This window comes from Pieris brassicae, chromosome 8, assembly GCF_905147105.1.
Source record: "Pieris brassicae chromosome 8, ilPieBrab1.1, whole genome shotgun sequence".
NCBI lineage: Eukaryota > Metazoa > Arthropoda > Insecta > Lepidoptera > Pieridae > Pieris > Pieris brassicae.
In genome coordinates, this window is record NC_059672.1 from 18,325,210 (window position 1) to 18,343,282 (window position 18,073).

Consider the following 18,073-nt stretch of genomic DNA (forward strand, 5'->3'; position numbering starts at 1 on the left):
ACTTCTTCACTGATTGACAAACGTGACTTCGATTCCCGGAGAAACAATAATTATTTAACAGCTTGAATTATTTTTTTAAATTGCTTACGTCTTTCGCTTCCAATGGCGCTTCCAAAAGTATTGAGGACTAAACGGGTTGTTGCCAAAGAAGAAATTGTTATTCGGACTCGATTCGTTTGAGAAGCTTTCATTCTTTGGTTCCAGTGGACTTGCTACTGGGGTGACGACATTCCAGCCGCTTCTGAAATTAACGAGTTTAAATTAGATTTTTTTATAAAACTGCATTATTGTACGTGGATTTAGTTCGATTCTTGGCGAAACACAAAATGTTATAATAACAACAATACGTACAGATATTTTTGTTCATTTACTGTTGCTTCTTTAATTATTATTATATAAGTGAAGTTCGTTTCGACTTAATATGATTTTTACTCAGCCTACTTTTATAGTAGCTACAATACCAAGAAATGAAGCATTCTTATATGTTACACCCTAGAGAATGTTCTCTCTCTGAATGTTTTTTTAATGTTTTTCCGTGAAATTTATCCAATTTTTCATTAAGATTACAAGGAATAGATTAAAAAAAAATAGAATTGGTCCAGATGTCTACGGGGTTTGAGCTTAACAACATATGTGACTCATTTTTATGTATACAGAAAATATAAATAAATAAAAATTATTTGAAGGATTTCAAATAAATGCAACAGTTTGTTCGAAGTTAAGTGTCTTTGTCTTTAACGGTTCAGAATCGCTGTTTACGCCTTAACTAAATTATATATGTTATTTAACTAAGGTTAAACAGTGATGGCCTAGTGGCTTCAGTGTACGACTTCTAATCCTGAGGTCACAGGCTTTATATCCGGCTGTGCACCAATGGACTTTCGCTACATTCGCTCGAACGGTGATGGAAAACATGGTGACGAATCCATAAACCCAAAAAGTGGATGTCATGCGTCAGGCACAGGAGGCTGATTACGTACTTGCGTATTAGATTGACAAATTATCATGCAATTTAGAAATCTGAGAGCCAGACCTAAAAAGTTTGATGAAACTGATATAACTAAGGTTACAAAGTACTTAAATTTTTCATTTCAATCTGGAAATAAAAAATTATGTCATAACAATAACACACAATTTATTGAAACACCTCCTTATTAATTTATATAAAAGTACAAATTAAAAAAAAAATACTTACTTCCACCCCCTACTCCTCATACGTATGAGATACGTGATATTCCACCAGACGATCTCGCTGGCCATGGTGACCAGCACCAAGGGAGGCTGTTCATCATCATCCAAGTTAAAGCCGATGGAGGGCGAATGTGATGATGGGGACCGGTACAGCTTGTCCGGAGTGGGGGAGAAACCACACCATTGGACCTTGCTTTTGTGGTGTTTGAGAAGTCGGAGCTGTCGTTTGTTTGGTACATTCCATACCTGTGTGGAGGCGATCTTGTTTATATAATATATCTTGTTCATAATTGTAATGCTTCAAGCATTCAGCAAGTTTCAATTATATTAAATCAAATAAAAAAACTTTTTCTTAAAAAAATCTAATATTTAAATTTTAACATTTCGCCGCCACACTACTATTTGCTTTCCAATGGGATTTTAAAATTAAATTATTGTAATATTAAACTTTTAGGGCAGAAAAATCAGAAATAAAAATATTGTTACGAAGACGGCTCGACTGCCATGTTTCTAGATTTTTCCACTAGTTAGAGAACCTTTCAGCAGGCTGTAATATGATTTCTGACCGTTTCAGGAGAGGGTCAATCACATATTAGAAAATTGTAATTTCCATAATGTCACCCTAGTTTTCAGGACGCTGAAACATTTTTTCAGTCAGTTTCAGAACATGTGTAGTCGATTGGTGCAGTTTTCAGGAGACCCGTTTTCAGGCGTTTTCAGGCTTAGTTATACCCTTTTGATGAAGGAATATTCTAGACCGAACATTCTAGGTGTGAGACAAGGACGAAATGATACGAGAGAGAGAGAGAGAGAGAGAGAGAAGATCAGAACTTTCTCGAAACTAGACGAGCACTCTAGAACGCCGTACGACAAGGACGGAGCAACGTGCGAAAGAGACAAAGAGTGCGGACGTTCTAGAATTGTGCAATCGCTACTCAGTAGCAAGCCCGCCCAGAAAGTTCTCGAATATTGTTTAGAATTATTCCCAGGGATATATAAGCGAGCCGAAACGCGACTAGTCAACTTAGTTTTGAATGCGATAACAAGAGCGAAACACCGAAGCGATAAAGTGCGAATAAAGTGAATATAAGTGATAAAGTACTGTGTGAAGTGTGCATAAGTGAAGTAATTAGTGACTGTGTTTTTATGTGTTATAAGTGCATCTCTGCGATTAAATTGTGCCATCAATTCCTCATTGATTTTTCAAGAAATAAACCCTTGAATAACTCTACGGCATTTTCTATCCGATCCCCTAGCTCGTAACAATATTAACCTTATCAGATACTTGACATAACTATAGCGCAAGAAAAAAGAAAAAAAAAGTAAATTTACTTCAAAAATGTTGGCTAAAAACGAAAAAGCAGTAGAAATGCAGGAAAAAAAGCCAGAAAAAATGTGGCTAAAGACGAAATAGTAGTAAAAATTAAAAAAAAAAGAAGAAAAAAAGGAAAATTTCTTTTTTTTGCCTTTACTCACCGCTACATCCCCCGAGTCTAGGCCCATAGCGAGCACGTGACCATCAGCTGTTAGAGCACAACACGTGATCCTATTGTTCAGCTTACTCTCTTGTATCACATTTAGTACGATATTATCACGCCGCTTTAACTCGAACGTCTGTAATAATGTTTTAAATATAAATACATAAATATATTTTTCTGAATAATGTACACTCGAAACAAGAAAATGACTTACTGAAAAGTGATGTATTGACGACAAAAGAAAAGATGGACAGACAATATAATAGACATGGCAGGGAAAACTGGATGTTGCGAAGACAAAGAAAAAGGGAAAAACATGGAGGAGGATTTTACCCAAAAGGGGTATAACACTCAAACAAACTTCAAACTTTATTATCAATATGCTCAGTGAAAGATACATTAATTTATTTATTGAAGATGTCAAACCATCTCGGACTGTATGGAAAGGATTACCACAGGGTCCTGTACTCAGTCCTTTGTTCTATAACATTTACAACAATAAATAAGATTACAGTTGAGAAGGTATTGGGAGACTGGTTTCCAAACTAGTTAAGAACCTGTGACATGGATAACCAGGATTCACAGCAAAGTCATATTGATCGGTAACAAAAAGTACATACATATATATATATATATATATATATATATATGGCTATCTGTCACTCAGGTCTCCTGTTACAGAGACCAGTCTCTCACATACACTTCCAAATGTTATCATCTTAGTTTAATCATAATAACCTTCTAAATATATGTGGGAGAAGAAATAAAGATTATTATTATTATTATTATATATGGGTAGGCAAACAAATGTAACGTTTTAAATAAGGAAAGTAAAACAAAGCAGTCCACTAGTGACATTCAATGCTAAAGGGCTCGCGAATACGTTGCCGGCCTTGGAGTGTGTCAACTGTCAATCAATGTGATACGCATTTACGTCCGTTTACGATAGTTTTTCTTTTACAGCTTCTTCATTTCTCTTATACAATGGATTTCTCTCACCAGAAATTAAACCCAATTTGACACTGCCAGAAGGTTCGCAGCTTGCCAGCTTTTAACGAATTGGTATCTCAAATTATATTACAATTGCAAAAAATCATAAAAAAAAATTACCTGAAACGCCATGTTATGGTCATCACAGATGACGAGGACATTATTCTGAAGCGCCGAACACTTTATATAGACATCTGTCTGCCTCCCGTTCAGCACGCTGATCAGTTTCAGTTCCTCATCCCATAGTTTAATGGTTGCGTTGGACTCGACAATGATGAGGCCAATGGAGTTGACCCAGTAACAGTCTACCAAATTGCTAGGTCTACAGAGCTTGTCTTTGTGCTCCCCGTTTGAGAAATGACGTGAGGACATGCTTAGTTCGCTGCTTGAGTTGGATATCTGGTCGCCTTGGTGCTTTTTCTTCAGCCCTTTAATGTGTATAATATTACTGAATTTTTTACTTAACGTATTGGAAAACATGTTTAATGTATATGTTATGTTGGTTATGACTCGAAAACAACGGGTCAAGGATGTAATTACAATTTTATATTTTGTACCAATATCGCCAAAGCCTCTTTCTAAATATGTTCCATGATAATTTCTAATGGGCAAGTCTGTCACCTTCTGTGCCTGGTGAGATTAGTGCACAGCCAGGTTCGAACTTACACACACAACTAGTCCAACACTGAAAATTTTATATTTTGTCTTTCGATTTTAAAATTAATTAATCTTGTGAGTTATGCAATAGCGTAAGTGATTCCGAAAGATTTTTATACCGCGTAAACTCAATCAAACTCAAGTTCTAAAACTAGGAAAAATATTCTATAAATTTGGATGTGAAATTATATTTTTTTCATGAAATAACATTTACGAAATTAATTAGACAATTACAATTTATGACATAAAAATTGCGCCAACTATGTTAAAATATCGCCAGTATTGAATACTAAGAGATTTATCTATGGCTATTGAGATGGTAGGTTCTAATTCGTATCTTTCGTATCGTTTTAAGTGCTGTCAAATATCAGCGCGATGACGTCATACCCTGAAACGCTCTAAAGTTATTGCGCTAAAGACATGTAGAACATCTCGACCTTAGCCACGGAGGCCATCAAGTCAAGTCAGTGTTTAGACTGGTCGAGGTCCCTTACAGAATCCCATCTATTTTCCTCAATATCAAACTTGATAGATCGACGTTCTAGAATACCGACCACAGAGTACGGACACTGCTCAACGGATATTAATATATTTAAAAAAACCCTTAAACCTTACCCTGAAGATCATTTAGCAGCTCCTGAGATCCCAAATTACAATTCCCCCTCTGCAGCATTTCCGGCTTCCATTCGCCACTATCCATCATCCTATAGGCCATTATACAGCGATTCTTTCCAGCAACCACCAACACTCTTTCATTCAAGAAATTAAGGTATTGGACCGAGCTGTACACATCCATGATATCCCGGCTTTCCTTACTTCGGAGAAAGTACTTCCTCACGATGCCTGATTGCAAGCCATAGACCACATGTTGGTTGCAAGGAGAGATCTTTACTGTAGTGATTAATTCTTCCGTATCAGTGGGTATTTCTGTTAGGAGCTTCCTGCCACGCATTACCTAAAATTATATTTTTACCGTCAAATGTTTTTCTGGCATGCCTTATGACTGACAATAAATAATAGATTTGTGTTATTTGTAAAAATCACTTCTATGTATCGCTAAATATAAATATTCTGACTAAAATGTCAATATATTTATTTTATATCGGGATCCATGAGATCTCGTCAATATTTATTGATCTGTAAACGCGGCAAAAATAAATATTCAGCATATTGACATAAAATCTAGACTTTTTGTGATCCATCAATATCTATCAATATTTATTGACTGCGTGTGTTGATTCGGATCGGCACTTAGAGTAAGATCACTGTTTTTTGAAAATAAACCTACGTAAAATATTTTTATTAAAAAATTTAAGTGCATCACGGATGTTTTGTTTAACCTTAATATATCATTAAGGTAAGTTAACCTTAATATATCATTAAGGTAAGTTAACCTTAATATGTCATTAAGGTAAGGTAACCTTAATATATCATTAAGGTAAGTTAACCTTAATATATCATTAATGTAAGTTAACCTTAATATATCATTAAGGTAAGTTAACCTTAATATGTCATTAAGGTAAGGTAACCTTAATATATCATTAAGGTAAGTTAACCTTAATATATCATTAATGTAAGTTAACCTTAATATGTCATTAAGGTAAGTTAACCTTAATATATCATTAAGGTAAGTTAACCTTAATATGTCATTAAGGTAAGGTAACCTTAATATATCATTAAGGTAAGTTAACCTTAATATATCATTAATGTAAGTTAACCTTAATATATCATTAAGGTAAGTTAACCTTAATATATCATTAATGCAAGTTAACCTTAATATATCATTAAGGTAAGTTAACCTTAATATATCATTAATGTAAGTTAACATTAATATATCATTAAGGTATGTTAACCTTAATATATCATTAATGTAAGTTAACCTTAATATATCATTAAGGTAAGTTAACCTTAATATATCATTAAGGTAAGTTAACCTTAATATATCATTAATGTAAGTTAACCTTAATATATCATTAATGTAAGTTAACCTTAATATATCATTAAGGTAAGTTAACCTTAATATATCATTAAGGTAAGTTAACCTTAATATATCATTAAGGTAAGTTAAAATTAAAGGCCGTACTTTTATCATCCATTATTACGAAACACGTGTACGTCGAAGAAATGATCTTCTGACTACGATATTTTTAACTAACTTCCAGATTATTACATACACACTTACATACATAATCTAATCAATTAAAGATTTAACTTAATATCGCGTTTATATAGCTAATACATTTTTAATTCGTAAATAATTTACGTAGAATGTCCGCCATTACTAAATTTAAATTACTCTACAGTTATTGATAAATTCTTGATTTCAAGTAGGTAATGAAATAATTTTTTAATCAGTCCAGCAATTTTTAGGTTTATTATTCAAAATTGTGAAAAATAAAAACAAAAATTAAAAATGCAAAACTTTCTTCTATAATAATCTCTATATATATAAAATTATTGTCTCACAATGTTCGTTCCCATACCCTGATTTTTTATGCATATTCAGTCAGTCTTAGAATCGGCTACTATATATCTTTCAACCCCCTAAGTGATAATGAGTGTCCACCCCAAATGTTTTTTTTATGAAACAACATACAACCCTTAATTGTCACCCCTCTACGATTAACCCTATTTTTTATTATAGTACATATGTTATTGTTATTGAACAAAAAAAAATGTTTCCTGGTAATAATATACATGGCAAAACTAGTTAGTTAATATAACTAAAAAACTGGTTAATAGACTACAGTGTCTTAATACTTCCCTATACAAAACATTTGACGTAGTTTTGTTTTGTTGTAGCAAAATAATTTCATGTTTTGGAGTTCGCGATTTGGGATAGGCCAACATACAATTATCCATAGGTTTTCATATTGATACGTTCTATATAACTACACAAATTTTTTTGGCGGACATTCTACCATCAAAAGTTTCTTAAGCGCACGCGTTATATTATTGCATTTTATTTATTTTTTATTTATTTACACTTCGTTACACTACAAAATAAAAATAAACATAATTAAATCAAAAGGAAGGCAACTGGCGGCCTTATCGCTTACGAGCGATCTCTTCCAGGCAACCACTATATATATTGTAATTAGGAATCCCTATTTAAAAAAAAAAAGTATATAGCTTATGTCAGTCGCTCATGAAATAATTTTTGAAATCGATCCAACTGTTTCTGTGAGAATACAATATACAATCACAAATGTTTCCTCTTTATAATATTAGTCTAGATAAGTGAAATTAGCGAGTGATCCTACTAACACAACTCCCAGCCGCCGTCAAATACGTCCAGAAATTTCAAAGATAAATTAAAAACATACCTGTATATTATTCTTATCATCAACCACAGCTAATAGATTAAGCGCAGCACCATCGCCAATGCCATTACAGATGCCTTTCAAGTTAAGGGGCTTGAGCGAGTGTCTGTCTAGGCTCATAGTAGATTTAACTACCTTTTTGACGACATCCTTGGGGTTAAATGATTGGTGTCTTTGTGGTGTTGTATGAGTGCTTTGTGGGGTGCTACTACACCCAGGGGGTGTTTGCGGAGTACTACTGTTAAGGAAACTCGCATCGAATGTTGTTGTTAGACGAATTTTGCTGAAATGTTTTACGAGTTGAATTACGGTGTACAGGATTCATATTCTAATAAATAAATCAATGGCGCAACAAAGCTTTTTTAGGTCTGGCCCGCAGATTTATGTATTCATGATAATATGTTAATCTAATACGCAAGTAGGTGGTCAGCGTTCTGTGACGCACACCGTCGACTTTTATGGTTCTAAGGCAAGCCGGTTTCCTTACGATGTTTTCCTTCACCGTTCGAGCTAATGTTAAATGCGCACATAGAAAGATAATCCATCGGTGCACAGCCAGGGATCGAACCTACGACCTCAGGGACGTGATTCGCACGCTGAAGCCACTAGGCCAACATTTTACATTAAATGAAGTAATAAAATGCGTTTGATAGATTACGGTGAAAATTTTTAAAGGCCTTCAATGAGTACTTTAAGTATACTTCTACATACTAAATTACTTAGATCAGTAGGCGTTAACCAATAGCTATCAGTCAAAAGCATAGTATTGCTGACCAAGATTGCTGAATAGCTCTCGAAAAATTCATTAATAATAAAATTGCGTTTATAAGCGTTATTAACATTTTATTATTACAATTTTCGTATGTTTTCTTCTTCGTGCTATGTATAGTACACGCGTACGATTGTCACTTATTGTCACTCATGAGAGAGACAATGACTCAAATATGATCGCTAACAGCAAGTTTATTATAAATGTAAAATTAATTAATTTTAATTTATTTCCCGTTTAAACCAAATATAACATTATTCATACACTTAAGCTTCTTAGCAAACGTGATTTTTTTTATATTAAAAAAAGCAAATACAGTTTGTAAGCGAAACTTTATAACTAACCATAGACATAACTCACCCATTTTTGTGTGTACTCTGCGAGATATAGGTGGGATCTAGGAACCAGACCTTCAAGGAATTCTCTATGGTCCCCGTTCCGGTCAAAAGCACATCCGACCCTGGTTCAAAGTCATCCATCAGGACTTCACTCATGGCCATTGTCACTACATTTCTATATAAATCAGAAAAACGACTGTTTAGAGATTTGAGGATTGTTGTTTTTCTATAAATACAATATAAACTCTATACAACGACACTTAAAGGACTGTGCATGGCGTTATACAGAGTAGTCGTTAAATGGAAGGAGAAGAAAAACTAAAAAATGCCAACAGTCGAGTATAGTGCAGGCAGGTGTACTAAAGCGACAAAAGACTGCACAGCTTCGCAGTGTTTAATCATTTTAGAAACTCAAAAGTACGTTATTACTAAAGTGCGTTACAAAATACAATGCTATGTAGAATGTATCATTGTATGGAAGACAAGCTTAATCCACCAAAGTCAAGTGATTTCGAAGCTTTAGGAAGTTCGACGTTAAATCGAGGAAAGTTACAAAGAGTTTACTATGTATAAGTTTTTTTGTTATGATACTTATTACATAAGTTACGCTTCGTTACGCAATACGAACAAGGATAATAAAGATTATTATTATTATTATAATTTATATCTAACATGGTTCTGAACGGAACTTAACTGAATATGCACCTCTCCATAAGACCTGTAAGTGCGAGCGAGACAGACATATAAATATGATTTATAACCCTAAGCCAATTCATAAATCGTCGACTATAGTCACATCTTTTGTATAAAATATATAAATTTACACATACCCTCTCCGATTCTCCAGATCAAATATATGCGCTGTGGTTTTCAAGTCGACACAGATAACTCTACTGTCATCGGTTGACACAAACAAAAGAGTGCCAGTCTTGTTGACTGCCATAGACAAGAATGATATGTTCTCTTTGATACTCTGTGTGGTGAGTATCGTTCTACGTTTGCAGTTCGTGCACGTTTGTTTTATGTACGTACTCAGTTTACAATCGAATTCAGAGATTTCCTTGTATTTTAGTGTTATTATTTTGTTGTTTTCTGAAAATACATTTTTACTATACGACATAATAATAAATAGCTTTGTCCCTCATTGTATTATTACTGAGATTATATTATATATTTTTTGGTTTGAATTACAAATTGATATTTAGTAGTTAGATCCGGATTTTACGATAATTATCTTACACTTTTACAAATTAAAATGCCTAATTAATTGCGAAAATAATTGAAATATTAAATTTTACATTCAAAATTGGTATATTTTTTTATAATTAAATTAGAACTGTTAAAATCTAACCTTACTAGTGAATACACAGTACAATTACACTTCACACAAGAATTAATTAACAATATTATTTTTGAAATTAAGAAAAGGAATATATGGTACAGTCCTATCGCTGCTAGCAACCCTAATTAAAGAAAACAGTAAAAAAAAATGAAACCTTAATATTAATAAAGACAACTAAAAACGTATAAACATACTAAAACATAGAGAAAAGCAAATGTAATGTAAGTAAATATAAAACAAGATAAAAAAAAATAATCAGTTTATAATCTGTCAAAAAAACAAACTAAACATACCTGACACAGTCAAAATATCCAAAACAGTGTCAGTTTCTTCAAAACAGTACTTCTTCTTTGTCTTCAGATCGATCACGTCCAAGCTGTGCGTACTGTTCGCACTGGCAACGATCACGTGCTTGTCATAGTTACACGGAATACAACACAGAATGTCTCTATCTCTATACAAATAATCTATTATTTGAGCGACTTCTCCGTTCGGTTTGTATATAATGATAATTTTGGAAGTGTGCGTGAATATTAGCTCGTCAGTGTTCGCCCAACGGCATGACAAGTATGGCCCTAGCTTGGGGTGTATCGTTATGTTTGACGCGTAGTTGTTATTTAGCGGTTCCTCAGATTCTGGAATAAAAACGCTTGGCATAAATACATGGTCTTCGGGAGATGTTTCATAATATTTCTCTAAATAGTATTGGCATCGCAATATCTCCAGCATATGCTATCTGAAAACCTAAAATATCGATATTGAACAGGAATGATTTCTGGGCTATTATTAGAATTAAAACAGGATCTCTGTTGAGCCGGGTACGGGGCGATCGGAACAGCATCTTGAAGACTGTGCCAGACCTGTCTTCGGCTATCATGAGGCATTTTGTGCGTACACTTGTCGGTTCACATCAACTGGTGTATGCATACACTTCTTCATGAGTTATATGTTTTTATGTTTAAGCTTTTTAATAATAATATACTAACACTAGTCTGTAAGTTTATACTAACGTAATAATGGATTATTTTTTCTAAACAAATAAATAATATTAAAACGACAATTTTTTTGTTGTTTCACCCATATTTATGTTACTTAATACTCACAATAAAAAAAGGAATTTATAATACATGGATGGAATAACGGTTTGGTCTTTAAGTGAGGTAATGAGAGGAGCACAAACCCATGAAACTTAAAAGAAAGTCTAACAAATGTCTGCCAAACATATGCTTAAGTTTCTTACATAAACTAAACCAAGTGACAACCAACCTAATCCAGAGGATTGTAAGAGAAGCAAGGTAAAGCAGGTGAGGTTGGGAGGACGATTTAAAGGGTATAAAAAGAGTAGGCTTGGATTTTTTTTACAAAATATCTAAGGACAGATCAACATGGCGACATTTGGAGGAAGCCTTTGTCCAGAGACAAGCTGATTAGTCGTAATATCAAATGTCTTTGTACAATGAACGAAAAGCAAGTAACGTTTCTTGTTTTAATGGATTTTCTATTTATTCATTTAAAATTTTATATACAATAATTGATGTGTATATGTGTAAAATTTGTAATAACCTTTTTTCTCATTTTTTATGCATGTATATTGTGTGTACATTTTCACGAACGTTATTTGTTTGTACCTTCCAAGTTAAATTATATTAAGATAATCATAAATTTAGGTGTATATAAATCTTATTTTTTTTATTAACCAAAAGTATCAAAAAATTGCAGTGCAAATAAAAAAATGTATGTAAAGAAAAAACAAATAATAACTTTAAAATTAGCAAAAACACTAATCGTAAACTATATTTCTATTAATTCCCATAAAAAAATTGATAAAAAACCTACCTTCCTCAATAATATCACTCGGCTCGCAGTCCAGTTCATCAATGTACCACAGACGTAATACGCCGTCACATGCCAGTGACGCAACGCGCGGAGGACTGACAGGACTGACACCCACCCATTTGATTGACGATTCACCGCACAACAGTTCTTTTTTTAATTTATTCGTCGATATTTGGAAGAACTTTAGAAAAAAAAAAGATTAAAATTTAAAAAAAGAACTCGTTGATTTTTTTTAATATTTTTTTTTTTTATAAAATTAAGTTTGAGTTTGGTTGTTCTAATTAAACCATAGATTTACAAAGAACAACCACAATATTAACAGTTTCTACTACTAGTTTATGTACTTCAGGCATTAAGGTTGAACCCCTTAGTTTATTAATAATGTTTTGACAAGAAATAATGTATAATAGACCAAGAAATAATAGAATTATAAATTGAATACCTTAATAGTTCCAGTAACAGTGCCAACGACCACATAATCTCCCAAAAAGCACACAGTGGTTATGATTTCCTTAGCATCTATCGTTGAATGCTTTATTTCTTCTACGTTTTGTTCGTGCCTGTAAATGTTTTATAATAAAATATAAAAAGTAATCCATTTCCATATATTTTTTTTCTACTAAGACGAATGAAATTTCATCTATACAGTAATATCCCGGACTTACGCGATAGGTCGAATTCGCGTAAGTCGGGGTAGAATTTTGCATATAAAGACATACAAAGTATGTTTAATTGGGACTGGAGACTAAATAAAACAATAATTAGCATCTAATTCTAGATAATATGATAATATTAATTGAGTGTATAAACACAATCCGTAGTTATTTTTATGTAGAAGAAGGTTTCATAAATTATAACAAAGTCGCCTGACGAGTCAATGATTTTTTTCTTCTCCCGTAATATCTCCTCGTAGCATCCTAGTATTTGTTTTATTCCATGTTTTGTAACAAAAATGCGCTCTTTATTGGAGTCTATGCTTTTCAAAATTGTTAACCCTTTTTCAATCGAACTGAGGGCTTTTGTCAAGTTTCCCTTGACCTTCCTTGACTGCGCGGCGTTCACACAAAAAACGAATTGACGAGAAAATTAAATCGCGTAAGTCGGGGTATTACTATATATATATAGCGGTTCGAATCGTCGATGACCAATCCCTCTCCGAGCGGCTCGATCCTTTGGCGTTGCGTAGAGATGTGGGGTCACTCTGCATCTTCTACCGCATTTACCATGGGGAGTGTTCAGAAGAGTTGTTCGGTCTAATACCCGCAGCTGAGTTTCATTATCGGACGTCAAGGCAAAATACAAAATACCATCCGTATCACCTCGACGTCCGTCCTTCCACAACTGAGCGTTTTCTAAGGCAGTTTTTGCCGCGCATTACCACTATGTGGAACCAGCTGCCCACTGAAGTATTTCCGAACCAATTCGACTTAGTGCCTTCAAGAAAAGAGCGTACCAATTTTTAAAAGGCCGGCAACGCACTTGCGAGCCTTCTGGAAATGTGAGTGTCCATGGGCGGCGGTATCGCTTCACATCAGGTCAGCCTCTTGCCCGTTTGCCTGCTATTACATAAAAAAAAATACTCTAAAAATTAAATCTAAACAACTAAATACATTAGACGTATGATTAGTGAAAAATATCTAAAAAATCCAACTTTGTAAACGCGCCCACATATAAACAAACATATATTTTAACGAACGAAATCTTCTTGTCATTAACAGTTATATTAATATAATACAATAACGTAACATCTCCATGTAAAGATTTACATAGTTAAAGCGACCTTAATCCACGAATAAATACATTATTTATAAATATATGTCAGAGAAATGGTCGAACCAAGCCTTTAAAAAGTAGTCTATAATACAATAACGTAACATCTCCATGTAAAGATTTACATAGTTAAAGCTACCTTAATCCACGAATAAATACATTATTTATAAATATATGTCAGAGAAATGGTCGAACCAAGCCTTTAAAAAGTAGTCTATAATACAATAACGTAACATCTCCATGTAAAGATTTACATAGTTAAAGCTACCTTAATCCACGAATAAATACATTATTTATAAATATATGTCAGAGAAATGGTCGAACCAAGCCTTTAAAAAGTAGTCTATAATACAATAACGTAACATCTCCATGTAAAGATTTACATAGTTAAAGCTACCTTAATCCACGAATAAATACATTATTTATAAATATATGTCAGAGAAATGGTCGAACCAAGCCTTTAAAAAGTAGTCTATAATACAATAACGTAACATCTCCATGTAAAGATTTACATAGTTAAAGCTACCTTAATCCACGAATAAATACATTATTTATAAATATATGTCAGAGAAATGGTCGAACCAAGCCTTTAAAAAGTAGTCTATAATACAATAACGTAACATCTCCATGTAAAGATTTACATAGTTAAAGCGACCTTAATCCACGAATAAATACATTATTTATAAATATATGTCAGAGAAATGGTCGAACCAAGCCTTTAAAAAGTAGTCTATAATACAATAGCGTAACATCTCCATGTAAAGATTTACATAGTTAAAGCGACCTTAGTCCACGAATAAATACATTATTTATAAATATATGTCAGAGAAATGGTCGAACCAAGCCTTTAAAAAGTAGTCTATAATACAATAGCGTAACATCTCCATGTAAAGATTTACATAGTTAAAGCGACCTTAGTCCACGAATAAATACATTATTTATAAATATATGTCAGAGAAATGGTCGAACCAAGCCTTTAAAAAGTAGTCTATAATACAATAACGTAACATCTCCATGTAAAGATTTACATAGTTAAAGCGACCTTAGTCCACGAATAAATACATTATTTATAAATATATGTCAGAGAAATGGTCGAACCAAGCCTTTAAAAAGTAGTCTATAATACAATAACGTAACATCTCCATGTAAAGATTTACATAGTTAAAGCGACCTTAATCCACGAATAAATACATTATTTATAAATATATGTCAGAGAAATGGTCGAACCAAGCCTTTAAAAAGTAGTCTATAATACAATAGCGTAACATCTCCATGTAAAGATTTACATAGTTAAAGCGACCTTAGTCCACGAATAAATACATTATTTATAAATATATGTCAGAGAAATGGTCGAACCAAGCCTTTAAAAAGTAGTCTATAATACAATAGCGTAACATCTCCATGTAAAGATTTACATAGTTAAAGCGACCTTAGTCCACGAATAAATACATTATTTATAAATATATGTCAGAGAAATGGTCGAACCAAGCCTTTAAAAAGTAGTCTATAATACAATAGCGTAACATCTCCATGTAAAGATTTACATAGTTAAAGCGACCTTAGTCCACGAATAAATACATTATTTATAAATATATGTCAGAGAAATGGTCGAACCAAGCCTTTAAAAAGTAGTCTATAATACAATAGCGTAACATCTCCATGTAAAGATTTACATAGTTAAAGCGACCTTAATCCACGAATAAATACATTATTTATAAATATATGTCAGAGAAATGGTCGAACCAAGCCTTTAAAAAGTAGTCTATAATACAATAACGTAACATCTCCATGTAAAGATTTACATAGTTAAAGCGACCTTAATCCACGAATAAATACATTATTTATAAATATATGTCAGAGAAATGGTCGAACCAAGCCTTTAAAAAGTAGTCTATAAAACAATAACGTAACATCTCCATGTAAAGATTTACATAGTTAAAGCGACCTTAATCCACGAATAAATACATTATTTATAAATATATGTCAGAGAAATGGTCGAACCAAGCCTTTAAAAAGTAGTCTATAATACAATAACGTAACATCTCCATGTAAAGATTTACATAGTTAAAGCGACCTTAGTCCACGAATAAATACATTATTTATAAATATATGTCAGAGAAATGGTCGAACCAAGCCTTTAAAAAGTAGTCTATAATACAATAGCGTAACATCTCCATGTAAAGATTTACATAGTTAAAGCGACCTTAGTCCACGAATAAATACATTATTTATAAATATATGTCAGAGAAATGGTCGAACCAAGCCTTTAAAAAGTAGTCTATAATACAATAGCGTAACATCTCCATGTAAAGATTTACATAGTTAAAGCGACCTTAGTCCACGAATAAATACATTATTTATAAATATATGTCAGAGAAATGGTCGAACCAAGCCTTTAAAAAGTAGTCTATAATACAATAGCGTAACATCTCCATGTAAAGATTTACATAGTTAAAGCGACCTTAGTCCACGAATAAATACATTATTTATAAATATATGTCAGAGAAATGGTCGAACCAAGCCTTTAAAAAGTAGTCTATTGTCAAAATTAAATGGCTGATGCCAACCGTTTTTTTACAACAAAGAATCAGATGTTATTGTTTGCTTTTACGTTATTGTGCCTAGTTCCCCTTCCCTAATTCGTCTATCGTCGATAGTTATGCATTTTAATCTTATCCGATTACACTCCGCCATATGAAATGGTACTTACGAAAATTCAAAATAAAGTTCGTTCAAGGCGCATCTATGTTGAGCTATATCCCACGCCTTCGTGTATAGAACACCCTTAGACTCGTGTTGGAGAACACTCTGTATAATGTCAGTACTGGGGTACCGGTATAGGTCGGTCCCGTGTGTGCTTAAATACGCCTTAATATTGTACAGCAGCTCTCTGTCCAACTCCTGAAAATTAAGATTGAGGGTACATTGAAAAAACATTTAACACATTCACTGTCCAGAAAGCTCTACACTCCACAGTCCACATGTGGTGTGCTTGGTACAACTTCTAGACTTTTTGGAGTTGTGGACGTATGTAGTTGCGTATATGGCGCGGACCTGACAGGACATATCATTGAGAACCTAAAAACTGCTGGGATATATGACAAAACTTTTTTTTCCTAGTTGAGATGAAACAGAATGTCAAAATGTGTCGGTATTTACATAAAAACGCAACTGGATTAATTCCACTTTCATGCTTGGACAGTAAACCTATTACCTGTCATACATTCTCTGTCTAAATAATAAAATTGTCTGTTTTGTGACAGAGTAGGTCCAATTTAAAAAGGTAATTTCCACCTTTTAACATAAAATATTATTTATTTTTTCCTAACTGAACAATTGCTTAATTTCAACCTGCTTGCAGGTTTTTTGTAACGATAATAGAAGGTTATTATAGAAGGCTAGAGAGAACTGAACATCGTTGTTATTATCTTCCTTCCATTCTTTCTCTTTCTCTCTCAGTTAGGCGGGAGAGAGCAGATATTACATATTTAATAAATTTAGCTACAGGTAAAGTTGTCTGCCCTGAGCTACTAAGTAAGGTCTGTCTCCATGTATATAATAGGACATTAAAAAATATGCACCTAAAGTAAACACCAATTACAGAGTGAACAGCCTTATGGTTAGGGCAGCGAGTAAGTTTAACTGTTTAACTTGTGATATTGAACTATTCGCCTCAAGTGTAGTGTCGGCAAGATCTTTGACATTTGAGCTCCTCAGTGGAATAAATAGTGAATCATAAGTGTATTAGTTATACTAAACTGTTAAGTGATACTTAACTAATTTTTACTTAGTTTATTAATTTCTTTGATATATATTTAAAAGAAATAATTTAATCATTTTATTGTTCATTATTAATAAAAATATTGCGTCAATTATTACTTGTGAAGGAATATTCAATTATAAATAATCAAAAATATACACATGGAAATAGTGAATCTTACGTTTTCATAAGTGTAGAAGTAATACTAAACTATTAAGTGATACTTAACTAATTTTTATTTAGTTTATTAATTTCTTTGATATATATTTAAAAAAATTAATTTAATCATTTTATTGTTCATTATTAATAAAAATATTGCGTCAATTATTACTTGTGAAGGAATATTCAATTATAAATAATCAAAAATATATACATGGAAATAGTGAATCATAAGTTTTCATAAGTGTAGAAGTAATACTAAACTATTAAGTGATACTTAACCAATTTTTACTTAGTTTATTAATTTAAAATTTAAAAAAATTGATTTGATCATTTTATTGTTCATTATTAATAAAAATATTGCGTCAATTATTACTTGTGAAGGAATATTCAATTATAAATAATCAAAAATATATACATAGAAATAGTGAATCATACGTTTACAAGTGTAGAAGTAATA

The 18,073-nt window shown here is 32.6% G+C and overlaps 1 protein-coding gene across 6 annotated transcripts in view; it reads right to left on the minus strand.

Moving 5' to 3' along the window:
• Positions 1-18,073, minus strand: part of LOC123712738 (apoptotic protease-activating factor 1) — a 31,098-nt gene that overhangs the window by 1,563 nt on the left and 11,462 nt on the right. For 5 of the 6 annotated variants that reach the window (XM_045665977.1, XM_045665981.1, XM_045665980.1 and 2 more), the window contains 12 exons: positions 16,405-16,595; positions 12,367-12,484; positions 11,925-12,105; positions 10,382-10,723; positions 9,577-9,838; positions 8,769-8,921; positions 7,643-7,922; positions 4,932-5,271; positions 3,780-4,087; positions 2,668-2,805; positions 1,196-1,437; positions 89-241 (listed from right to left, as the gene is read on the minus strand). In XM_045665977.1, coding sequence (XP_045521933.1) covers positions 89-241; positions 1,196-1,437; positions 2,668-2,805; positions 3,780-4,087; positions 4,932-5,271; positions 7,643-7,922; positions 8,769-8,921; positions 9,577-9,838; positions 10,382-10,723; positions 11,925-12,105; positions 12,367-12,484; positions 16,405-16,595 — 2,708 coding nt within the window. The remainder of the gene's footprint in view (positions 1-88; positions 242-1,195; positions 1,438-2,667; positions 2,806-3,779; positions 4,088-4,931; positions 5,272-7,642; positions 7,923-8,768; positions 8,922-9,576; positions 9,839-10,381; positions 10,724-11,924; positions 12,106-12,366; positions 12,485-16,404; positions 16,596-18,073) is intronic. The other variant, XM_045665983.1, reaches the window with a different exon arrangement.